Source organism: Pocillopora damicornis, chromosome 11, assembly GCF_964200805.1.
Source record: "Pocillopora damicornis chromosome 11, jaPocDami1.2, whole genome shotgun sequence".
Taxonomy (NCBI): domain Eukaryota; kingdom Metazoa; phylum Cnidaria; class Anthozoa; order Scleractinia; family Pocilloporidae; genus Pocillopora; species Pocillopora damicornis.
This window is the reverse complement of record NC_142680.1, coordinates 10,520,761-10,547,116: the sequence shown is the minus strand read 5'-3', so window position 1 is coordinate 10,547,116 and position 26,356 is coordinate 10,520,761. Positions and strand designations below refer to the sequence as shown.

The window sequence follows — 26,356 nt, the reverse complement described above, 5'->3', positions numbered from 1 at the left end:
TCTTTTCGGGAAAGAAATTATTGATAACTATCAATCATCAAAAATGTGTGTTGTTAATTGCCTCGTAAAGAATATAGCTTTATATTTAAACGACTTCGATGAAAAAAAACTTATGAAGACGTGCAGGAAAGACCAGATTCTACCTTGATTAATAAGAATCTTTTTCTGTGGTGGAAATGGAGATTTACGCTTATTGAGAATCATCCATTATAGCCCTCACGCAGTGTCTCAAGAAAGAATTGCTTCGTGACAGGAGTTAACTTAATTTATGTTTAGGATTACAGACAGGACAAATAAATAGAAGATTGTAAGAAGTAGCAGAATGAACAATACCGTTTAAATAGGTTGTAGATAGATAGTGCACATTCGTTTGAAAAGAACCCTATTGAACAAGTTTCATCGAAACGCAAAGATTATTGTTAGATATTTATCCATGCAATACAGATTTATTTTATGATGTTGTACTGTTGTACTGAAATTGTTTGTTTTACCTCACACAACGAGAGATTTATTGAATGGAGCTTCCTCACATAACACCTCACCTACACCCATAAGATGTTGGCCAAATAGGATAACATATCATGTACATAGGTGTTTACGCATGACACAATCGATCTTAAGGTACATCAGCCTAATGAGGTCTTCGGTAAGCCGTATAGTTTAGGTGGCCGTGACTATTTGTATCGAGTTTTAATTCAGACGTAAACGGCCTCTGATAGATTTCCGCCTCGCGGACGTCTACAAACAATTCCAACGAAGGCAAGTACATGGCGCTATCGACATTGCTGATCTCAGCATTATGCAGGACGCGTGTCATATATGAACTTCGCAATGACCTTGCTCGCCATAAAGTCTATAACTCAGTGGTAGAGCATCGGAGAGCGGGATCTAAAGGTCTGAGGTTCGATTCCTTATGAGAACTCAGAAATTTTGCATTGTCCCACGCTCGTGACGAGACGATAAAAAAATATTTCGCTATTTCTTTAGCGAGCTTAAAACCTGCTATTTTTCTTATCATATTCATTAAGGATAATTTTTATCGAAACTGTCAGGAGGATGCGTCTCAAGATTGCAAAATGATAACTGAAATTTAAGATGCTCGGGAACACGACTTTGAGGAGTGACACTTCATTTTCAGATTTAGACCAAACATTCATGCATGTTGTTGATTCTTGTATTTATTTTGATTCTGAAAAGTTATATTTTATGCTTGTGCTATCATCGTTATTGCTACTATTTTTATTTTATTAATAATAAAAAAATACGGACAGAAAAAATGATTTTTGAAAGCTCTTGAAATGTGGCCTGCAAGGACACTATGAATATCTTGTAGTATGGTATACTACCCTAATTAAGAGCACATAATTGATTTCGAAGACACTGTGGAAACTTTTATTATAACTGTATATTTAGAGAGATTTTGAATAGTGTGGTAACACCTCACCCATGGCAATCACAACAGCTAGGAAAATATCACGAGGAGCCAATGGGAAGTCGCAGTAAAAAGAAGCAAACTGGTCGTAGCGCAGGAAAACGCCTGGGACTAAGTCGCGATTGGTTTTAGTTTTGACTCTGATTGGTTGAGAAAGTGGTGCGAGTTCTCTGGACCAATCACATAACGAAGTACAGTAAAACCAAAGCAGTCCTGGATTACTTTTGATACATTATTAAAAAATGACATATTTACACCCAGCTACCGAAAAATCCTCACACTACTCGAGCATCCGAGCAAAATTAGGATAGAGAAGAAAACAAATGCAAAAATGAAAAACAAAAACTAATGCAAAAATTTAATACAAAAGAAACAAATAAGAGAAGCGATCTGTCAGAAATAAACACAACTTATGAATGGGATGTTTATTCCTGCAATCAATTTTTCCGTTTTTTCCGTCTCGAGTAATGTAATCTTTTAACGCGAGTGAAATAACTTTTTAGCTGTGTAATTGTTTGTGATCGTCTTCATGGACTGTAAGGAGAAGACTCACATACTTCCTCAAAGTTTCCTGTTACCTCTGCATTCAGTTTTGTGTTTCTTCCAGTGCCCTTTCTGACATGTTTTACCACAATAGAACACTTTTTTACATCCAAGGCACCGTTTTAAAGTCCCGCTCTTTGAATGGCAAAAGGCGCACTCTTGATCCACGTGGGAAGCTAAACCCTGAAATGGGTCGAGGAAGCTTTCAGAATGTTCAGAAGAAACGGGTCTACCTTCTAACGAAGAAGATTCATCCATATGGCCAGATTCCGCAGAACTGAGAGCACTGAGTAGCGGACTTTCCATACCATGTTTTCTTTTCCCAAGAGCTGCTATACCGAAAAAAAATTACACCCTATATTCTTTTTGCCTGGATCAAAGTAAGGATGCGTCATTTAAGAAGATATGAAATCATTTATTAATTAATATTGGACGAACCAATTTTGGGGTGGGTACGCTCAAGACGATTTTTCACCGGCTACTTTGACACTTTTGACAGGCGCGTTAGCCGCAATCCACTTGTGTTTAAACCAGTTCTCCTATCTTAGGGTCGCTGTGTCACTTAGCAATAACATCCTCGAAATTGTTTTTTCCATCCTTAAAACTCTGAATATGTTGTGAGCTGATTATAAAAACCTGAAAAAAAACAGGTGTGCACATTGTATTATATTTACCCGCAATGTCGAGTAAAATTGTACCAATACCAAGAGTCCTTTGCACGAAAAAGTGGTGCAGAGAACACCTATTACGTTTGGTGCCTTGCATCTGGCGAGGTTGAGCGTACTTAACACATTATAATGAGAATCGGGTTCTCTCATTAGTTAACTTACTAGGAGCAATTTTAATGCTTTCTCGCGGAAACAACGGGGATATGTAAGAATTCTTCCACACAACATAGTGATCATCTTGAGGAACTCGAGCTGCATTTGTGTACATCATTTTACGAAATAGGACCTTCTCCTGTAAAAAAATGAGGCATAATTTAATCCATTTCATAATTTCAACTAAAAGAAAAGACTGCATCGATGTGTAAGAAGAATGACGTGAAACCTTAATTCCAATTCTTTTCAAACTTAATACTATTATAATATTCTACATCACCATTTTTATCATTATTATCCTTTTATCTTATTCTATATTGTTATCATTACCATTCTTGTTACAATTAGTATCATCGATATTATCACTATTATTATTGACGTTATTTTTGACGTTATTATTGACATTATTTTGATCATCATCATACCCATCCATTTAAATTCGAAACAATCGTTGGCCATATATATTCCCTTTTTACCCTTACTCATGGAATGGAAGAGACAGCAGAAGACAGGAACCATACAATACCTCACAGAAATTGTTTCTTCAGCATCAATTACCTCTTACCTCTTGGCCAGCTACCAGTCTGTTGACTTTATGAAGAAAAATTCGGTTGCAGTATTCTGCCAATAGTTGAGTATTTCCCGGATTCCTGCGAATCAGGTCCGCAAACTGCTGACAGTCGCAGAAAAAAACCTTAGCCACAGGTAAATTTTTCCACTTGAACAGTTTTTCCACTTTGATAACGAAGCCTTTCTTCTTCAGCATGTCTTCCGCTGAGTCATACGGTTCTTGGACGATTTCTCGTTCGTCAACGTAATGTACCTTGGGAATCTTTGGCGTTAAGCGAAAACTTTATATTATTACAATTACATCAAAATGTACCCACATATAATCAGAGCAACTGTTCCCCAGAATGAACAATGGTCGTGACCATCAAGAGTGAGCCCTTTTAGTGCATCAAGTTAAATTAATTATCTCATCTATGTTTTGGTGCCATGTGGTATTGTTAGTGCGGTCACCCTTTATAGCCTTTGTTATTCAAACGGAAAACCTCCAAACCTCACAATTCAAAGGCGCAAGCACGATTTACAGAGAAAAAAAATTGGATGTCAAACCAAAAAATATCACAACTTTTCGCTTTCATCTTCGCGTGTGAGGTTTTCGAACTGTCCAGAGCCAAAAAGCAAAACGAAGTTGAAACAAATTCTAGACCGTCAAACACTCGCTTTTTTCGCACGTAACAATTCCAAAGTGCAAGAAAACGATGGCAAACAAGTCGCGTTTGTTTTTTTTTTTTGAATAGTTGAATCTCAAAGCAAAGTTAACCAAAACCAATGCAATCTCTGATCACCTTCGATGTTAAATTTTTAATTGCTCCATGGTAATTCGCTAAGGCCGTGGAGTCATTCAAAAGAATGTAGGATTATCCAATATGCTACTGACGGATGATGTGAACCACACCCTGATTTCTAAATGTATGCATTAGAAATGAGAGTGAGAAAATGTGTTTCCTGCAGGCCTACCTCAGGCTCCTTCACGTGCTCATGTATAATGTTTGCAATGGATTCCCTGAGGTCAAAAAACGGCGGCCCACTAGCTCTTCGTAATTTCAGTTCCAGATCAAGCTTAGTGCGAAACATTCTGCCGAGCATTCTAGAACAGCGACAACAATGAGAGGAAATTAATACATCAAAACATAACATTCTTGTAACACATAAAATACAGGAGGACAGCGCCTACAGTTAACTTGCAGCTGTCTCTTCTTTAGAATAAAATAAAGATAGCATCATCGATGCAAACCTGTCTTGTAGTTAGCAGAAGGATTAATTTTTTTTCCTCCAGCACATTTCGAGTCTTCTTTTATGGTCTTGTTTTGGTCATTACGACGGTAAGCCGATAAAAGAGTGTGGTCTATTGCTTTAAGATCCAACCCCTTGATTTTATCTCTCCCTTAAAACTTTTTCCATAATCATTAGAGGTATAGTACCCCTTGGTTGTTCTCTTATGAAAAATTCCATTTTGTACATACCTTATATCGGTGAGTTCACTATCCCACTCTGGCATGGCATGAAGAGGCAGTGGAGCTAAATTTTGTATTACAAGTTCTCCCACTGTTCCATCGCTTCGCTTAGAAATGTCACAGAATATTTTCCCGACTTTGCGTGAAATTTGGAACTTGGATAAGTTGATATCGACAAAGCATGAAAAATACATGCTGAGTGGGTCACTGGAAAAAAGAAGGTAAATAGAGATTAAAACATGGTCGTGCGTATGTAGGGAATTTCCCTTCGAGCGCTCAGCTCGATATCTCAATCGTAAGCTATCGAGTTGAACACGTTTATTTGCCACATTACAGAATTAACTGAATTAAAGGGCTATAAATTAACAATCAATAAATAATTAACACTTCTACTACTACTATAGAGACAATGAAAATATCATAAACAATTTTTTTTACATATTCACATATTTTCTAGCGAATGAAAAAAAGGGACCTGAACGCTGGGTCCGGCAACAACTCCTATCAGCATAAACAATATTTCTATTGTTGCCGCTGGCCCGCAATTTGTAAATATGACCACCAGATGCTGTTCTCGGCTTGAGGAAGTTTATGGGGTGGTCTTTTTGAGTCATCCTCTGAATATATTTACAGCACAGCTGAGTTCGTCTTTCTTTCAAGCTGCTAAGGTTGGTAGTATTAAGGGCTTCTAAGTAACTATGGCACGGATGGATAATATGTAGTGCCCTTTTTTGAATTGACTCCAGCTTATTTGAAAGAAATTCAGGGATATCTTGCCAGACTTGTACGCCATGGAGATATCATTTAGAGCCTTTTTTAAAATCAATAATTTAGAGTTATCGATAAATCTTTTTTAATCAATTAAAGGCTTAAATAATCCAGTAAAAATTTTCCGAATCTTATAACACCGGAACATACTCGTAATACAGTAGTGCTTAACCCTTTAACTCCCAAGATCTTGTTGTTAATTTTTCCCTATGGCTGCTACACATTTTCCTGTAAATTAGTTGCAAGAGTTTGGTGTTCAATCAGGATGACGACTTTTACCTGATAGGTTTGAATATTCACATCATCTGTTTTGCTTGAAAATGTTTGGAAATTTTGGGGAGAAGTTACATGTTAATCACTTTTGGGAGTTAAAGGGTAAATGATTACTGCTGAAGTTAGTGCTACCCACCCTGTGGCCCCCTCGAAGTTTATTTGGACTCCTGTTGGAGACTCATCTGGTTGGCTGACCTTCATTGCCTTCGCTTTGCAGATGGCGGAGTCTCGTATCTCAAGTTCTGCAGAATAAGAATGTATGCTCTCTTCAACTTTTATTACCTATCAAGAAAATAACAAGACAATGAAATTAGGGATCAAACACGAACACGACTAGATTAAACGTACATGGTCACAACGTTTTAATCGGATACCACCTTAATACTACCAGTTTTCATCGCACGTCGACGAGATCAGCAACTGGTTTAACGCAGATTTTTTTATGCAGAGAATTATGTGCTTATCTACTGTACTTGTACTTCGCTACGAAGACAAAATTTTATAAAACTTCCATTTTGCACTCCTGCTTTCAGTTCTGGTGTCCAAATCCTTACACGTTTATTACAGAACTGGCTTCTGAAAGATGTTCTGGGTTTGGGGATCTTATTGCACTTTGCTGTAGCTGTAATGCAAATGCGCAAATAAGTATCCCATGGACGCCAAGTCAAGAATTGGTAATAAGTTAGCGATATACAATACACCTTTTACCTTGAGTACTTGGCATTTTTCGTTGGATTCCATCACGGTGAAAGTCTGCCTTGCAAACAAACCAAATGTTTCCACAGGATCAACCCGTTGAACACTCTTGACAGTATCGTCTGCTAGACTCACTGGCTCACAAGTTATGACCTTTATTAATTCTCTGGATGATATCCATATCTTGGATGAACAGTGAAGCTCATTCCAGTCTTCTTCGCGTAGATGGAAAGTCACCACTTGGGTTTTATCATCATATCGTAAGCTGTTGTGAATTACTGAAGGCTGCGAGGCTAGACTCATAGCGAGGGACCACTTGAATAGAAATATGAAATGCATGAATACGTAGGTGAATAAAGAAAGTAATCAACAAATAAGTAACTGTGCGCATAATGTGCGCATATTCTTATCGTTAAATTGTCGTGCGTTCCCCTCTATTATTTGCCAGAGGAAAGGTATACGTATTATGAGCTTATGAGTAAACAGAGTTATTTTATTTTCTCACTTGTAAGGGAGCTTCCTCAGCACTGTTGCGATCCCTCCTAATGTAAATCATCGGCTTTGGTGTTCCCTTATACCAGGGCACGACTGCAATCTTGATGTTAACTTTTATTTCAACAATGGGCTCTGTAGTGGTAGAAGAATGAAATGATTTAATTGCTTGAAATAAAAAAACCCTCTAGAATTTGTCTAGCTCCTAGTGCTCTCGGAGTTTCATTCACATTCACATATTAAAATATATGAATATAAATATATAAATATATAAAATATTTAAAAATACATAAAAATCCACGAGCTGGCGCAGGTTAAGATGCTATAGAGTAATCTAATCCCTTTAAACTTTTTTTTTACTCGTACATGCTAAAAGATTTGACTGTGGACGCTGCTATTTGGAAAATAACTATGAAACCCGGCAATCCAAGCAAACCACGTAGTTTGGTTTCACGAACAGCTCTTGCCCTAGATCTGGATCTGAGAGAATCAGCAACTAGATTATGATTTGAGTTGATAGTGCCTTTTTGGGGTAGATCCGAGTATTTCGAGTAGGTTGCATACTTTTCTTTGTAAGGCATAGATACAGCAGAGGAGATATTACTGCTTATAATAATGATGGTTCAGTTTTGTAACTAAATCTTCACGATGTCTTTACCTGATGTTCTTCCCAACGATGCCTTTAACAAATTCCAGGATAGCCCGTACCTCCTCTTAAAGTCAGCTGGTAGCTTATTCTCAAGAATGTCAAATATCTCAGCGGCTAGAACGCAAATAACCAACCCAAATCGCTTGTCAACATTTCATGTTCAAAAAACCAGGATATCACATCCATTCTTATTCATCTTGAGTTCCCCAAATCAATAGCGTACAGACTTACTTTGTCCATTTTCTGATATTAAGACAAGTGTGGATAAAATGCGAGGGTGTTTTATCTTCCCTTCCCGATCATTAGGATAGTCAGTATCAACGAGCCAAAATTGTAAATACAAAGTGTAATATAATTATTAGGAATAGCCCACAGCTTGAGGGTTGTTACCGGGCCCTTCAGCGAAACTGAATATTACAAACTCAGGCACTGTTACTTACATTTCTAATAATGATAAAAGAAATGAATATAACAATAATAGGAAATGATTATGGAACAATTAGTTCTCTATATTGAATGAGCAAACTTTTCCTGCGGCGCAACCTTTTTTTTTTACAGGGCGAGTGTTATCATTTCGTATGCGAATATTGCGGAAAATTAAGAGAACTGGATTAAAAATTGGAACTCGTGATATTTTCTCAGGGTTTTCTTGGATACAAAACGTCTAATCGATCTGTATTTCCAGTGCTCGAACGCTATGAATACGCTGCATGCTAACAGATAAATTAAAAAATCGATATGACCTCCTCCTTTGAAGAGTGGTTGTGCCTGATGAATAATTCGAAGCAAGGTCAGAGGCGAAGGTGAAGTGACGCCAATGGAATGAAACATCTCGTTCGCTAGATTGAAGCAACGCTCTGTGAGACTCAGTAGCGCTTGAACAACGTCAGGGGTTTTATCTGAAATTGCAAGAAGTATTTGTAAAATTGCAGTTGTCATAAGGTGAGATTAACTGGCTACAGTATCACGCACTTTCAGACGGACTGGAACTTGCCTTGGCTCTTTCAGCGAAGAGACTGCATCCTTCCTGGCTAGAATTCCCTTCAAAACACGAGTACCTCCCCTCCCGCTCCGCCTTCCACCCTTCTCCTAGCAGTTTTTGGCTGTTTCAATTGTTTTATATTCCCAAGTAAAGATGGAGCACTTGTTCAGTATGACAGAAGCTGTGTGAAATGTTGTCTTTAGTACGCCTCAACTAACCTATTGTCAGTAAAGTCCTTTTAAGGTCCGCCTTGACCCAGCAAAGAGTCTCTTCTGTAGCTTCCAGTTTGTCTGGAAGTTTTCTACACCAAAAAAAACAAAGCAAAAGAAAATAACAAGAAAAATAAACAAACAAATGAATATTAATGCCACGTGGTACAACGGAAGCCTCAGTCAAAGACCTTAATCCCTATCACTTGGCAGCTGACTTTGCAAGCAAAATGACATACAATTTAATTTTGAAGAAAAATTGTTTTTCGTAGGATAAAGGACAGGCTCAATTGGCCTTCTGACATGAAATTTCCGTTAATGCTTCGCACGATAAAAAAATCATAGCAATCATTCTTTCGTTTGGGTATTGCCAAATCAGCAAATTGAGGAAAACCGCATCGGTGGTATATGAAAGAATGTAACATTTGATATACCTTCAAATCTCCCCTCCCCCTTGCCTCCCCCACTCCATCGTCGAAGAGAATTCATATGGCCATATGCCGAGCCTTAAATGTTTCAAAAGGTGGTTTCAAAGCTGCCACAGTAAAATAGGCCATCGATGACCTGTAATATACATGACCACACAACTAGTCCGGTAAACTGCATCTGAATGTTATATTTAATTCATTTCACTAGCTTAGCGTACTTGCTTCCCAATTCGAGATCAACAGCCAGCTTCAAGCCAAGAACTGTCGGGAGAAGTTGCAACGGAACACCAACACATTTGTTGTAATACTCCTCTATACTGTCACATTCGCCGCACCATAAAATGCTTGATGTGAACAACAGAGAAGCAGTTGGCCTGTTTTAAATATAGAAATTATGAAAACAGGAATTACTCAGATTTCTAAATATCCCTTGTGCATAGCAATTACAATTATAAACTAGTTTTAAATTCATACTCCACCATGAGCTGACTTCGGATCCATTTAAAGGGATCACTGATCGGGCTTTTAACTCTTATGTACAATTCGAATGAACAGTTTGCTCCGCCTGAACCTCGCTTTAGAAAGAAGACGAAAGGGTCAAACATCCATTACGCATCAAGATTTTAGTTCAGTGTCTCTACGCACTGGAAATTTTGCTTTTTCGCTTTGGTTTTACTCGTTTTGTTGTTGTTGTTGTTGTTTTGAGAAGGATGCTCTTTCGCTCGCTGTATGTTTCGCATATGGCCTCTTTCTCACGGAGAATGAAAGACATTGTCTTCTTCAGTGAGCATTAATCGCCTGCGACTAAGATTGATGTATTGGGAAACAGCGATGGGAGTTGTTCTTTTAATAACAAACCTATTTTGGCAATAAGAAACTACACTCGGAAACCACAATTCTTTTCACCTCATGCTAGAAATAACTTAATTTAAATCGACATATCCCGGCCAACGCCCTGATTTCCCCTCATTGTCCCATCATGATCTCTTGGATGACAAGAATTAAAGGAGTTCTCCTTAACAACCCGAAAAAGGTCAACAGTCACTGTGGTCACGGCAACGATAACAATGGTAGTGAGGACTGACAAGATGACTTACACTTTTAACCTCGGGCCACAGCAGACAACGACATTCAACAAACCAATGTGATCGCTGAGATTACTTGTATCGATAACGTCGAATAACATGTCTGGCGGAAAGCCACTTGTACACAAAGCCAGGGCATCGCCGGTCCACAGGGTAACCTACAAAACAACATTAGGTGAAAGATGATGTTATTCAACGAATAACACACACATACTCCGATTGCTCCAAATTGTAGAAAATGAAATTTGACATTATTATTATACAGTACACGGTAACAGCTAACGATCGATATTTCATCCACAGTGTTTACTTGACGCTACGCGAGACTGAAAAATACTTTTCGGCATATTTATTAGATTGAAAGGTAAATGTTGAGTGGATCGACAGCTATTAGTATTTTGTTAGCAGTTCGAGGATCGAGCCGCACGCTGTAGGGAACTTGATGGATCTTGAAATCGTACATACAAGGCTAGATGAAGAACGGGCCATGAGGTTCAGACCTCCAGATGACCGTAAAGAGCGAAAGAGTTCACACGGAGCTAAAGAAATCTGGAACTACAGTGTAATGGTGCTATGCCGCTATGCAGTTCTTTAGGTATTCTAGCCCGTGTAACACACATGCAAACGCAAGGAAGATAAATTGGGGCTACCTCAACGGTAAGTACTAAAACAAGGAACGACCTAAAACAACCTAAAACCACCTAAAACCACCTACAACCACCTACAACCATCTACAACCACCTCAAAAACATCTACAGCCACTCGCAAACTATCTAAAACCATCTAAAACAAGGCATAAATGTCTAAAATAAGGCGAAACGACAACATGTCACGTACACGAAATACGAGAATCGAACGAAACCTCTACCTCCCCCTGAAATCTTACTCTCCCTGGTCCCATGTGTAATTAACCATCTCACGAAATGAAATGCGATAGCATGCTAATTATTTTATATTCCCTCAGCAAAAGACTTAAAGAACTTTACAAAATGAACTAACAAGTTACAAAAAATAATAAATAGGGAATAATACATGGGCGCGCGTAGATATGGAATTAATCTTCGAGTGTTTAACTCAATAGCTCACGAGTGAGCGCAGTGAACGAGTGAGATGTCGAATTGAACACGAGAAGAGAAATTCCATATCTACAAGCAACCATGTATTATTTTGTTTATCATATAAACACAATAGCCCTTTTCTGGGAAGAAAATTCGACCTCATTAATGAATGCAAATAAATGAATCGACAATCCTCGAATAACAACCGTAGAATGCGTTGGCGCTGACTCTTAAGATGGAAAATGCTTTGAATTATGATTACAAACACTTCCATATATACGCGCGCCTATGTATGATTCCCAATGTATTATTATTTGTAACATGTTACTTCATTTTGTAAAGTTCTTTAAGTCTTTTGCTGAGGGAAAATTAAATAATTAGCATTGCTAATCACAGCGTACCATTCTCCAAGCTTACTTAGTTATGAGCGTATATACTGGCGTATCTGCGAAACATAATTCACCTTCAGAGTTGCTTGATAATTCTTATTTTGCTCCTGATATCTTTTTACCCAGACTGCCAGTTTTTCCTTGCAAACATCTGCACATGATTTACCTTGCTCGAGGTCTTTCCTAGAAGAGAAAAATGCGTTTCGTTACAATTGCATAAATGACTAAGCGGACATATGCGAAATGTGCAAGCGATTGATTTTCAAGAACTGCAGACAAAGATGCTGGCTAACCCGATGCAAAGCAGACATACCTAATGTAATAACTTTAGAAGCATACGCGCATGCAAGACAAAAATGAGTAATCATCATTTTTATTTCCGAGAGAGTGACAACAGTTTTACCACAAAAGAGACGAACACAATCTTTTCAAACCCCTTACTTCGGGTCACTCTACTTACGTTATGTCATATAATGACAAAAATATTCACAATTTTAACTTTTGGCTAAGTTTCTAACTTTCATTTATTTTTGTTTGCTGGCTAAGATAAAATTTTCCATTCCGTTTGTTAAAACAAGACTGGAAAATAGTCAATCTGAATCTTACATGCATGTATATAGGATAATTTGGTTTAATAAGCTGAGTTGACATTGTAAAATAGCCACTGTAAAGATTTCGACAGAACAAATAGCGAAAGGCTACCGCCCGAAATGCCCGTGTGTTTGGAGATTGGCCTTTAAGATGACGTTTCAGTTCCTAGAATGGAATTTATTGGACTCGCACAGGAAAATGCTTGAAATGCATACAAAATTCAAAACCTGAAAAAAATTCATGCTGTGCTTACAGATAGCCGTTTTTATTTCATATGAATGTATTACTTATGTCAGTTCGAGTCGTTGACTAATTTCACGAACGTTTCTGGACGGTAAATCTCCGAGCAGAAGATTAACAGTGAAAGGTTCAGTTGGTTGAACCTTAACATACATTTGGCTTACGTAAACGAGACGAGAAGGCCCTATAGTTAGTTACCTTTCCAATGGTGGATAACCCACAAACGCACAGGAACTGTAATGCTGCCTCCACTTGTGAACAAATGGACGAATCAAAGTTGGATTTATCTTCTCCGACTCATCATTCGTGGAACCTTCTCTAAACCAGTGTTGTATTTCCGTGTAGAGTGGATTTGTCGCGGCAGGTTTAACAAAATTGTCTAGTTTCTCTTCATAGATCTCCATCACCATATGAGTTAGTATAGACAGGCACTGAGAATTCTCACAGAACCGTTTACTTCTTTTCGTGTCCTCTAACAGGTTGTTTCTTTCCTCTTTAACGCTTTTAACTTCGAGATCGAGTTGTCTCCAGTCTTTCCATATATCCCGACATTCCTGCAGAACGCCGCCATCTTGAAACTTAAAATTACTTTCGTCGCTGTCAAAATTCCTCTCCAACAGTTCAGTGAGTACTTTTCGCAGTCGATCAAAGTCGGCCACTGACAGCGCCAGGTTATACCAAATGTTCCACAAGAAGTTTACATCATCAGGGACATCAGGATTTATCACACCAGCAACTTCTAGCAGAACAGCATCGCGAGCAATTACTGAAGGATCATAATCATTCAAATGGAAACTTAAACTCTTCGGACGCTCGTGCGGTTTTTTCAGGAATAGTTCAGACAAACTGCATAGAAAATTCCTAACATCACCGCATGCTAAAAGCAAGACGTCTACATGTTTGTCGTTTGATGTGCCCAACAGTTCAGTGATATCTCGGGCTGGAGTGTTTCCCATTGCGTACGTGTACAAACCTTCTGGGTAAAGTGTTATTCCCATCGGATTATGAAAACTTAAGTTAGGAACACCTTGCCTGTCGTATTTTGTCATGTTGATAGTTAGCGATGCAAGATAAACTGCTACAAATTTTGTCTAATTTCTTTTCTGAGAATTACGGAAGCGAGACAAATTCTGAGAATCTAGCTTGAGAGAGACCTGGGTTCCATAAAGACATTACCGGAAGTAACCGGAAGTAAGATTGGCCGTGGGAATTTATTCTATTCTTGAAAGTAATCAAACAAGGAAGTTTTCAGCAAGACATAATTACAACTTGGTTTTCCTCTCTTCTTTGATCTATATTTGCTGTTTTTAAACATCAATTTTTTTTTAACTTTTCACACAAAGTCGCTTCTTTTTGGTGGAACCCAGACCATCGCGGACAGTATTCGCAGAATTTGTCTTCTTTTGTTCCGATCATTTTTCGAATAATTTCAAACTGGTTCTTGCCAGGACGTATTTTGACGTATTTTGACGTACTCCATAAAGTTATTCGATTTCAACATGGCAAAATACGGCCGGCAAAGCGTTCCAGAGTTAAGTTTTCATAATCCAGCAGGAATGATTCTGTATCCTAGAGGTTTACAGACATATGCTATGGGGAATACGAGGGCCAGAGACGTAACAGAACTACTGGGGACCTCGAGAGGACAACATCTAGATTTGCTGCTGCTAGGTTCTGGCGATATAAGGAATTTTTTGTTTACTTTATCCGAGCTATCTATACGGAAACCTCATGAGAGTCCAAAAAGTTTAAGTTTCCATATAAACGACTACGATCCATCGGTGATTGCTCGCAATGCTGTCCTCATACAAGTCGCTAGTGAAATAAATCCGGATATCCCAGCGGATGTAGACTTCTTGTGGAATATCTGGTATAATCTGGCTCTTTCCCACGACAACTTTTATCGACTGCAACAAGTACTATGTGGATTAATCGAAAAAAAATTTGACAGCGCAGAGAGCATATTGAAGTTCGAAGACATCGCTATTCTCCGGGAATGTTGTGCTATTTGGAAGGATTGGATGGCTCTTGATCTTGACGTGAGTAAAGTTAAAGGCGATAGAAACAGACTGATTAAAAGTAAAATGCAAGAACTCAAATTTGACGTGAAAGATCAATGTGACGGTGTACTATCAGAGATGATGATGGGACTTAGCCAAGAAGCAGACATACAATTTTTAAAGCCAACCCATGCGAATCCATTCTTTACGGAAATAAAGCACTGGTTTTGCGAAGGTTCCACTTCGTATGAATTCGAAAGGACAAATCCAACCTTGATTCGTCCATTTGATCATGAATGGAGATTACATTATAATTCTTGTGTGTTTGAAAGTTACTTGCCAATCGAAAGGTAAGCATAAATTTACATTAAAATATTACATCGCGAGAATGCCCATTGTTCTTGCGACATTTGCTTGCAGTAACAAAAGAGCGAAGAGCTCCGGCGAAGGGCTAACGCTCTATATGTCAGCTTTAGAAATTCTTAACGGTGGCCAGTTTTAATTGTTAAGTCAGTCGATAAGACCAAGTTATTCTCTAAATTTAATTTGGCTATATAAACCGTTGTCTGCTCAATACTAAGGGAAAAGAAATACAGAAACGTATATGATGTTTAAATCAGTTTTCTTTGATATTCAGAATACTTACTTTAATTGGCTTATCTGATTTCAAGCGTCAATATTTCTGGATTTCGTTCTTTGTCTAGGGACCAGCTCTTACGACGTAAATCTCTGACAGCAGCTTGCAAAGAAAATTTAAAATTGATGCTGAAAGGTTTCCAGCGGCAAAGGGAGAATAATCAAGCAACTTTGAAGGTTAGATTACACAGTTTTTGTCAGTCTGAAGCGAATTTTCAATGAATCAACTTGAAATTTTCCCTTTGGAAAAGCTTCCATCTAAACTGCGAGCTCCTCAGGCCATATATTTCAAATTTTTAAAAATTGTTTTTCTCCAAGCACGTAGGAGTCATCCATCAAGTAAAATCTTTCTTTCTTTAAATCACCGGAGTTTTTTCACCGAGTATGCCTGTATCATTCACAAATTAACATTTTCCTTCACTTAAATCACCAGACTTACATGTAAAATTTGCCATCTTAATTTACATCACCATTGCGCATAAGCATCACATATTGACAGTCTTATCCTGGCAGTATGCAGGAAGTTTGTGACCATGGGTCTAGTTAAATGGCCTAGTTTGCTGCGAGTCCTCTGTAACTCAGTTGTGAGGCGTTCGAAGGTTACTCTTAGTGGGAGGCTTAGAGTTCTAAGCATTTTACATTAGTTCTATGGAAGATAAATAGTGAGGAACAGTTACCAAATAGCAGCTAAGGACGGAGACGGATTACGGCTCCGTAACGGAAAAAAAGTTCAGTCCGTGAGATGTGGAACTCTAAGTTTGTCAGTGCAAGGAGCATTACCTATTCTATCTTTCTTGCTAGGTTACTCTGTGGACAGGCGATGCACTTGCTTTGTGTACGAGTGGCTTTCCTCCAAAGATGTTATTTGACGTTATTGATACCAGTAATGTCTCTGATCACATTGGTTTGCTGAATGTTCTTGTTAGCTGCGCCCCGAGATTGAAAAAGTACGTTAATTGTCATACAAAACATACTTTATGGATTGAACTGGTCAAACCATCACGTTTAATCAAATAATAAAAAGTGTAAAACATGAAACTTCGTTTTGCAGACCAAACAGATCTCTCATGTTTACATCAAGCATGCTGTGGGGCGGAGGTTGTGAAAGTGTGGAGGAGTATTACAACAAATGTGTGGGTGTTCCTTTCCAACTTCTTCCCACTGTTCTGGGCTTAAAACTAGCTGTCGACATTGAATTAGGAAGCAGGTAGGAACTTTGGGTTAAAAATTTTCCTCGCTTTCAATTTAGAAAGTTGTTTAGAGGCTTATCCTTTAAACTCAACACCCATTATCAAAACTTTTGATACCCAAAATTCCATGTCAGGAAAATTAATAATGAGACCTGAAACAAATTATCAACAGGAGGATACATACTGCCTTGAGAAAACACTGCGTTTTTGCTAAGAGATCATCTGGGCGAATACTCTCTGAAATTTGGGCAGTGAAAGGGTAAAAGTCGATAGTAGTCTGCTATTATTAAATAATTATTTTACAAACGCGCGTTGGATATGAGACGATGGATAGCCATGGAGGCCCGCACGACCGAAGGGCTATAATCATCATCGTACCCAACAAGCGCGAGTGGAATAGCTGTTTTATTAAAAACGCGCCAAAATATTGATAAATCTTCACGACCTCATTTTGTAAGAACAAACGGAAAGTTATAATGTACAAAAACACTTCCGGTTTAACTGGTCTTCATGTTTGCATGTTATAAATGTACAAAAGCCTCTATTTAGCGCTAAAATATGGACGGACATTTGTCCGCAGACATTATCTGTTCCAAGACGAGATCAGTTTTCCGAGAGCGGAACTCGAGAAAAACTGTAAGCTTCGAGGAACAGATAATTCCCAAGGACAAATATATGAGCATATTTTCGCGCAAAATAGACGTTACTGTATTCATCCTTCAAATATTTCGCACTGCAGGGGGAAAATGTTCCGAACAGTTTCCTGTTTCCTGCGCGGGGTATTCTCCTTTGAGTGTTCTCTGGTACAGCTTCATAAAACAACAAAAACGCTCTCTCATCTTGGCCTAAAGTTTGAACGAAGACTAAAAGTAGTGGACGTAAGGTTTAAAAACTGAGGAACATCATTTGAGTGATATCCACGGATACCCAGCTGATCATAATGGCTCATAACCCTGACTGCTAAGCCAACGAAATCTCTTAAATTGCATTATCTAATGATAGAGCTTTTGATAAAAGCTAGTAGTAGCTGTAGGATATACTGACATCCTGTCACGTGTAGCTTGGCTTTTTACCACCTTTATCACAACCATCTTTGTCATCATTATCATCATCATCATAAATTCCGTTATTACTAATGTTTGTAGTCTTCCTCCTTCCATTCTCTCCTCTAACGCGTTGGTCTTCTATCGTGATCTTTTCTCTTCGCCCTTCTTCATCAGCAAAGCTATGATTATTTGACTCGCATTCTTTTCACTGAAACAGAAAACTTCCGGACAGAATGGAAACTTCAGAGGAGATTCTTTGCTGGGTGAAGGCAGACATTAAGAGGACTCTGTTGACAATAGGTTGGTTCAACGTTAAGAATGATTTAAAAAAAAAAGGAATTTCTGACCAAATAACTATTATTTTCCTCTCGTGAGTAATCGCATTGTTGTTGTTGAGCACTTGCAAGCTTTTCTTTCTTTCAATTCTCACATTCAACATATTCAAAGTGTTGTATTCTTTAATACACAGAGATGTGATGTCTTTGTTTTGTAATCGCAGAAGTGCTCATTTCCTTTCCCATTTACTAAAGGAAGAACGAAGTGTATGATCACTTTTAAACTTACGTTCTGTATCTAAAATTGCAGACAAAGCCAGTGACATTGTTGAAGGCCTTTTTCGGCTCGCTGAACGGTGCTTTGATTTGCTGAATGAACAAACAAAACCACTGGTAGATGGACAGCACTTCCTTGCGAGTCAGGTGTATGGCGCAACCTTGTCGTCACCTCTTACACTCCTTCGAATTATTCATCAGATACAACCAGTTGTTAAAGGAGGAGGTTAGAACGATCATCGATCGATTGTTCGACATAATCCAGACTCTCTTTCTTTTTTCTTTTCTACATTTTGTGATTGGTTTAAAATTCCAGTCGACCGACTACTAAATCAAATAAATGCAAAACGGAAAGCTCTCACGACGGAAAGCTCTCACGACTTGATCTCTCATGTTTAAGAGCATTCGTCGTCGGTAACTTTGAGTTTCTAATGACCTCTCTAATTTTCTCCTTCAGGTCGTTTTGATTGGTAGATGTGGTCATTTTATTGCTGTTTGTTAAAGCTCCTATTCGAAAAGTGCTCTGTTTTGAACTTTTGTAATAAGTTTTGAAAAAAAGAAACAAAAGCATGAAATAGAAAATAAAACACGGGAAAGGTAATTCTGCCCTTCCCTTACACTTTTAAAATGTAGTTTTCCCTTTTCACGCTCTTTTCATAACTTTTTTTTCGGTAATGCACGGAATTTTGTTTTGAATATTGTATTATGCAGTTTTTCAAACTCCTTTCTTTGCTTGTTTATCTGCCGATTAAAACTAATTTGAGTTTTCTTGTTAATTGCTTTTCCAGCCGACCGAATATTTGAACTTATCGAAACTCTTCTGCCACCTGATTTCCACCAAAAGCATGGTCTGTCTTGGAATTTTCTTAAAGCATCGCTTGGGAATGAACGAGGTATTTTTGTTGCCATAGACTCCTTATATTTTTACTGTTGTCACACTCTTGAAGAGAATAATATATATTAACCGAAAGTTTTTGAGCTTAAGATAAGAATCCTTAAGGTGATATTTGTTTTCATTATAATAGTAAACTTGCTTTTTTGTTTTCGTTGTTAATGTTATTGTTTTTGTGACTTTCACAAATTTTCCTGTAGGGCCTGTAGTTGAAATAAAGGTTAACTGTAACATAACGGTAGCCTCTTGGTACAAGGGAACACCAATTCCGATGATTTGCTTTCTGAAATCAAGCCTGATTCATCAGGCTAAGGCACAGGTCAGTTATTTAAATAACTATCTTAGTAAACGAGTTTTGTTCGCGTACTGCGATTGTGGCAGACCAAATTCTTAGAAGCAAAGGCACAATAAATGCATTCCAACGTGCTGCCTCGAAAAGAAACCAAGTGGCAATACCAACAGCCATGCGCTTTAGCATGCCTGATAATTAAAAGCAACCAGCAGCGACAAGGCTAACCGACAACAAAAAAATATTAAGGACGAGACAAACGAGACTTGCTGTTCGCTATAATTTTCATATGTGCTGCGGGAAATTATTCTTAAGTTCTTACAATGTCTTAATTTTATGGCTACATAAGTTTCTTTGGAAATCTCTTGACATTTACAGTCTGCCGTTTGACCGTTCCGCTTGTGTGTGATGGACTGCAACTTAATTTATTTTGGTGTAAGTTTAGTGTTTATTTTGACCTGTTTCCGACCGTGTAACCTTCAAGGATAAGTGTCGATTCGCTTTTGCCGTGACTCACATGATCGTATGCCCAAACAACGGACTCAAACGCTTTTTCAGATTGTGTTCCCCAGATTGATGGGTAGAAAAATTAGTGGTACTTTATAAAAAGTACTTATTACTAATTCAAAGGTCATCTTTGTTTTTCAAGATGCTCTCTGGTCAGGCAATATGCACTGAAACGACGTTTCCATCAATTTACAACAGCTTACGTTACGATGACCAAGCCAACATTGTGACTTTCCATATTAGTGAGAAGGACTGGCACGAGTTGGAGTCAAATGCGTTCATGTGGATATCCTCGAGTGACATGAACCCTGTCATAAATCGTGACCTATTGTTTCTCGGAGGGGAAACCATTGAAAGAAACCAACGCGTTGATCCGGTCGAGATATTTGGCTTATTTTCAGTGCAGGCTTTTAATGTGATCGAAACAAATGCGAACTGCCAAGTACTGAAGGTAGCGTTACAGTTAAAACTCCTGCAATTTCATTCGAAAAATCCAGAATAGGAAAATTGATAAGGGTACTATGAGTCTCCTTTCGTTTGTAACAGTTACAATAACTCCAGTTCATGATCATCTTACGATAAGTTGTACTTCAGGGAGAAAAAACAAATTACAAAGAATAAAATTTGAGTTAAGGCTGGATAATTATAAAATTTTACACGGGATCAACTTGGACTATTAGTTCTTTTCGCCCTCAATTTCTGAATTCGCAATAGTTTAGTGGATTGTTAAACTGCTGTGTGGATAAATCTTTTTAATAACTAATCAAAGTTACGACAAAATTTCCGAACGTGATTGGTAATCACCAGCCCGATTTGAGCACTATCAGGACATTGTACGCGTTAATAATGGTAATAGTACCAAGAGGAGGCCAATTTGGTTTGTAATCATACGAGGGATTCCAATTCTTGTATGTAATCATACTCGTGACTTGCAAATCAGACTTCCGTTTCGCTGTCGTCCGCTTTTGTTAATCACTCGTGTGATTACACTCCGAATTGGACTCCACTCGGTCCTATTACCATTATAAATCGGCAACCTTATTGCGAAACAAATGGAAGACTCAACGTTTTAAAAAGAAGATGATCTCCACAGGTTTCTCTTAATTTAGTACTGTAATACCGTTGGTAGATATAGCTTCAAGTTAATAAATAGTAAGATGATACCCACAACAGGATTGTTAAAACAATAATAAAGAGATTCATACTAGCTGTCTCCTTTTTTTTTGAGATCCACAAAGTCGAGGAGAGTAAGTTCTCATACTATGCAGAACTTGACATACCGGACTTAGAACAATGCAAAGTCAGCACAATGAAGGTTAGCTTTTCTCCACCTAAATGTCCGGTTGAACTCCAAATACACTTCGAAGGAGCTACAGGGTAAGGATGACTGCATTTGAAACATTGGTTTTATTTTACTTAAATGTAGTAGTTTAATGTTTCTCGTTGTATCCGATCGGAACGTTTTTAACTAAAAAAAATTAATCGAGCCTTTCAAAAAAGTAAATAAAAAGGCAATACAAGAAAATTCATGAGGATAAAAACAAGAAAAAAACTGCAATAAAGTTAAAAAACAACAACAACTGTCAACAAACAGGCAATCTAAAGTAGACGCTGCGTTTAATTATCAGCTCTCTGACATCGCAAACTGTAGCCCTTAAAAAGCGGCGATGATGAACCGCAGAACCGAGATCCTACGCTGTAGAATATGAAAAATTCTTGACAAAAAGCTGCGGCAAGTAGGTGGATAGTTACATTTCGATTAGCTTCCTTTACAGAAACGCCTGCTCTATCAAGCATAAAGGTTTCTTGATATTTATTCTTATTTCAAGACAAATATTGCAGAAGTACTTATGACATACTGTAATGGAATTCTTCTTTTTAACAGAGATCCGCTGCAGATATACTTTTCATGTTCTGTGAATGAGAACTTGGCCAAGTTTCAGATTTCACGCAAGCGCAAAAAAGCACTATGTCACATTCCTAAAAGAGAAGATGGAACAGTGGGAGAACTTGTGATACAGAACGTGGCTCCAGTTCCCTTTCATACCATGATATTATGGGATGGCAAACAGCATGACAAAAAGTAAGTCCGATCGCAACAGTATGCGTTACTAATACCGTTCAATGCATTAAGAAATGATGCAACCGATAAAACTGCCTGGAATAGATGTTTTTAACAGTCATCTACCATCAGGTTGGAACTATGACTAAACTGTATGACCAACTTTTGGTGTCAAACGAAAATTTTTAGGGAAGAGCTCCCTGGGGCACCCCCAGGTTTCCGCGCGGAAATTAACGAAAGCCCGGCCTAAATCTGACAAGGCAAAATATTTAATCCAGTAATTTTTTTCATAGATCTTTCAGAAAGAACGTGGCGAGATGTATGTTGAACGAAAAACTCCTTGCCTATACTTTCTCTAAGATCGCTTAATGACACGCTATCCATACTGATAAGATTGCAAGGAGCAATCTCTGCAAAATAGAACCGCATTTTGAGAGAATTGTACGAAGGAATGAAATAAGCTTGATGCACGATTAACCTTTTCCTCGCCTCTTCCCTTTCTTTCCTATTCCTCTGAATTTTTTAAGAAAATAAGGGGTGGGATTTAAAACAAAGGCATTTTGTTGTCGATGAGGGCATTTTCCTATTTCCAATGTCTTTGAGGAGAAAATTAACATTTGAAAATACTTAGGGAGAATACAAAGTTTTTGAAGGTTCTTTAAAAGAAGTGCGGCAAGGGAAACGACGCCTAGGGGCAACAGAATAGAAAGTCAAACATACAAACGACTCGAAGTCTGTTTTCCACGCCAAGTCCTGGCGGATGCGTAGACGTTATTCAGGTCTGTCGTTCGCATGTTGGAGCAGATAATGTCTGAGGACAAACATCTGTGTTTATTATATGGACGAGAGTGTTTTACCGAGAACTAAAATACTCGTCGTATTTTTTGTATGTAACACGAGGGGCGAAAACAAAAGTAATTCTTACTTGTTCTTACTTATTCTTACTAATGATTCAAGTCAGTGTCAGTAATCGAGTTTTCACCGAGCCTACAGAACTAATTCACATTTATTTTGGCCTAACTGACGGTGTTGCATTTAAACCTTTTTTTTATATTTTGGGCAATAAGTATTTTGTTTCTATTTATACCATGTATTTGCCTCTAAGTCACCTCGTTGTACTCGATTTCGTGTGCCGTGCCCAGATGGCAGCATTGATCCACCTTTTCAATCTCTAACTTGTATATTTATTGTCCATGCATAAAAAGAAAATTACAAGATATGAACTTTATGTTCTCTTGCTACGAATAATATCGTGAGATATTGTTCTAGCCACTCGAACACAGAATTCACATCTTCTCAACTCCGTGCAATATCCTCTACATATTTTCAAGCTAAATAGAGGATAATTCTTATTTATTTCAGAATGTTCAGAAAAATGTTTCGCACAAAACTTGATCTTGAGCTGAAGTCTCAAGGAAAAAGTGGTTCGCCGTTTTTTAACCTCAGGGAATCCATAACCATGATATTGAGCAAGCAATCAGACGAACCTTGGGTAAGCTCTGTACTTTTTCCTCTGCTAAAATTGTCTAACAAAGTCTAAGCTTTGTTATCACCTCTACCTTCATTTAGTGTTCGCGTTCATTAGACCTACTTTGATCTAGCATCGAAAGTAATTGAATATTTGTTTGGTTTGCTTTACTAGATGCTGTGATTGATCTAAAAATTTTGCGCTTTTGCCTCAACAAATCTAATGAAAAATTATACACCATTCGCAGCATTTCAGTTCACTCGTTTTTCCTATGTGAGCATCCCGACACATCGGGGCGTTTTCTTATCCTTTAGACACTCCAAGCATTATTCTTGTTCTTGTTGTTTTATTATGATCAGTTGAAAAGCGCTCTAATGTAAGCCTCAGGATTTATATGTTTTGCCTTACAAATGTTTCATGTAATGTCAAGCTCGAAGGGAAAGTTTTTTTTTAAAAATAAATGTAGACTACAGTTCAGTGAGCCACCTTACATACTTGAGAAAAATTTGTTTTCGTCTCGTCACGAGCGTGGGACAAGCTTCTATTGTTACCTTTATGGCCCTTATCACTGCAAAACTCTTTTAGACGCCATTAGTGCATGTTGTTGATGAGCTTGGAATCATTGAGGAGCCTTACCAAACACAGGAAAACATGTTAAAGAAAAAGGGCTTTGTTATCAAAGTACAGGAGATGTACAAATGGAAGTTTCTTCCCGTTGCGAAAGTTGTATTCTGTGATTGTCAAAGGTTGGCTGACAAGCTTCAAAGTGATCCAACAGACGTCCATCTAATGGCGAATTTCTTTTCTAACACCTGGTTACACTTGGTGCATAGAATCTTGGCTGACGGTGAGGTCAGTTCAGCATAATTTTATTATCAATAGTGATCACAACTGAAAGAAAAACAGTTAAAAAGAAATTATAAGAACGTAAGCTTTCACTATATATTTGTTGGTTTGGATAGAAAATAAATAAATACATGACAAAATTCCGAGAACGTGAAAAACAGAAAGATTATATATTGTTAAAATACCCTCTTTTAATAGAACGCCAAAATTTCATGAAGTCGATTTCCACATGACTTTATTTACACAGGACCATGGACGTTTCATGCCCAAAATGCTTCATGCTTAAAAATGTTCTGCCTTCTAGAGAGGCGTAGCGGCTTGTCATTCATTAAACTCCTCTATAGCATTATTCTACATTTCTTTTTGTTGACAGGAGAAGACCCTATTTCATAAAATGCTCTACACAAATGCCGCAAGAGTAGATCAGGATAATGCATCTAGTCTTTGGAAGAATTCCTTTATTACTCTTTTGTTCCCTAGAGAAAGAACTCTTGACTTGTTTGGTAAGTTGAACTACACAAAACACCTTTTTTTTCATATGATTTACTATCCTCAGTGAACTTCAGCTTAGAAACTCTTTACGGTGGCCAATTTACATTATGAAAATAATCGATAGAACCAATTTATCTGGTTTTACCATCCAGTAACGCAGCACCGCAATTTCCTTATAAACATAACTCCCATAACCAAATGCAAACGGTTTCTTTGTTTCAATGAATCTACATTGCTGCTAAGCTGAATTTCTCGTTTTATTAATTTCTCTATCAATCCATACGTTTATTATTTAATTTTTTATTAGTGCCCATTCATTTGTTCATTCAAACGAGCCCTTTTCTTTTTCCTTTTATGTTTCGCGGGAACAGCTGGATTGTTAAAAGGACAAATGAAAGACCTCCTTTTTAACCTGTGTTCGTTTCCTAATCAAGCAAGACAGCCCGAAGAGCACTCCACCCGAGACAGTTTCCCTGCATTCTTAGCGGACTTTGCACGCCAAATGGCTCATTTTAACACGGGGCCAAGAGATCATACATCAGGTTCTGACCTCTCAGAAAGGGGACCTCCTCTAAAGGAGGCAGAATGCGCCTTCTGCCATTCAAAGGAAGGCACTCTGAAGCGATGTCTTGGCTGCAAAAGGATTTTCTATTGCAGCAAAACTTGCCAGAAAAACCATTGGAGGGAACATAAACCAGACTGCCGAAGTATTTCTTAGATCATCAAACTGACAAGTTGTACCCCTCTTCGATTCCTTTTCAAAACCCAAAACTATCATCACTAGCCACGAAAGTTACCACAATTAATTAAAAATTGATAAAGCATAGCAAAACAAAGCAAAACGACGAATAAATATGAGGTAAAAGATTACCAAGTTCAAAATGTCGATCTAAAAATTCCTATCATCATCCCGTTGCCTAATGACACACACACACCCGGCTTTTGCGAACAAAATTTTATATGGTCATTCTGAGTGTTAACTCAATTTTCTGAAATTCTATTTGTTACTTTAAAACACTCTTTTTCAACACATCTACAAAAGAGCCGAGACATTTTTTCGATCTTACGAGGATAAAAGTCGATATCCTTATTCTTATCCCCTTTACTGGACCCAGCTTCTGAAGATAGCGCAGCGTTGGTTGCATGGTTGCCTCTTCGAGAGTAGAACTAACCTTCGCTTCGTAAAGCCAAATGCAACGTTATCTCCAATCAGAATGAACGGAGTCCACTAGAAAACTATGGTTAAGCCGATATTCCTCAGCCATTTCATGGCCGGGTGGAGACATACATTGTCACTAAATCCGTCAACAAGGTGTCTCTATAAACGCCTCATGAACTGCTCTGTTGCTTCATTTTCAATTACCCACAGTGTCACCAACAACGATCGTGCACCAGACGCTTAGAACGCTCTAGTAATTCCGATGACTCCCTCGACTTTGTTCTCTCCACGCCGCTGTGACAATAGCTGAGTAGCACCAGTTAAGCTCGTACTTTAACTTCTGAAATATCAGAGATCCTCAAAAGGTAGCCTTCTTCATCTGGAGCACTTTTAACAGTAGGACAAGGCAAAGGGCGATCTCTCCTGTGTCGGCGTTACCATGTGCAACGACACGAATCAGAATCACTGGATAAATTGCCGCTGTGACATTAGCTGAGTAGCACCAGTTTAACTCGTACTTTAACTTCTGAAATATCAGAGA

General features: G+C 38.1%; 2 protein-coding genes across 8 annotated transcripts; one reads left to right on the top strand and one right to left on the bottom strand.

Moving 5' to 3' along the window:
- Positions 1 to 1,160: 1,160 nt before the first annotated feature.
- Positions 1,161 to 13,811, bottom strand: LOC113665018 (uncharacterized). 6 transcript variants are annotated; one of them, XM_089187971.1, is made up of 15 exons: positions 12,876 to 13,811; positions 11,921 to 12,029; positions 10,412 to 10,557; positions 9,533 to 9,688; positions 8,896 to 8,978; positions 8,439 to 8,594; positions 7,705 to 7,809; positions 7,060 to 7,181; positions 6,567 to 6,869; positions 5,995 to 6,140; positions 4,827 to 5,024; positions 4,321 to 4,450; positions 3,362 to 3,628; positions 2,806 to 2,935; positions 1,161 to 2,611 (listed from the first exon to the last, which is right to left on the bottom strand). In XM_089187971.1, exons 1-15 carry the CDS (start codon positions 13,724 to 13,726, stop codon positions 2,574 to 2,576), a joined length of 2,940 nt encoding a protein of 979 aa, XP_089044097.1. In that variant the 5' UTR covers positions 13,727 to 13,811; the 3' UTR covers positions 1,161 to 2,573. The 6 variants fall into 6 exon arrangements, with proteins under 6 accessions (XP_089044097.1, XP_089044093.1, XP_089044094.1 ...); XM_089187967.1 differs by having other exon boundaries at positions 1,161 to 2,307; XM_089187968.1 differs by having other exon boundaries at positions 1,161 to 2,304.
- On the top strand, positions 13,653 to 25,524 carry LOC113665025 (uncharacterized). 2 transcript variants are annotated; one of them, XR_003445684.2, is made up of 15 exons: positions 13,653 to 15,027; positions 15,382 to 15,490; positions 16,115 to 16,260; positions 16,365 to 16,520; positions 17,767 to 17,849; positions 18,135 to 18,326; positions 18,889 to 18,993; positions 19,193 to 19,311; positions 19,931 to 20,239; positions 21,017 to 21,165; positions 21,674 to 21,871; positions 23,213 to 23,342; positions 23,904 to 24,165; positions 24,538 to 24,667; positions 25,028 to 25,524. XR_003445684.2 is itself a non-coding variant. In XM_027180677.2 (15 exons), exons 1-15 carry the CDS (start codon positions 14,177 to 14,179, stop codon positions 25,372 to 25,374), a joined length of 3,291 nt encoding a protein of 1,096 aa, XP_027036478.2. In that variant the 5' UTR covers positions 13,653 to 14,176; the 3' UTR covers positions 25,375 to 25,524. The 2 variants fall into 2 exon arrangements, 1 of the variants encoding a protein (XP_027036478.2); XM_027180677.2 differs by having other exon boundaries at positions 23,904 to 24,170.
- Positions 25,525 to 26,356: the final 832 nt, after the last annotated feature.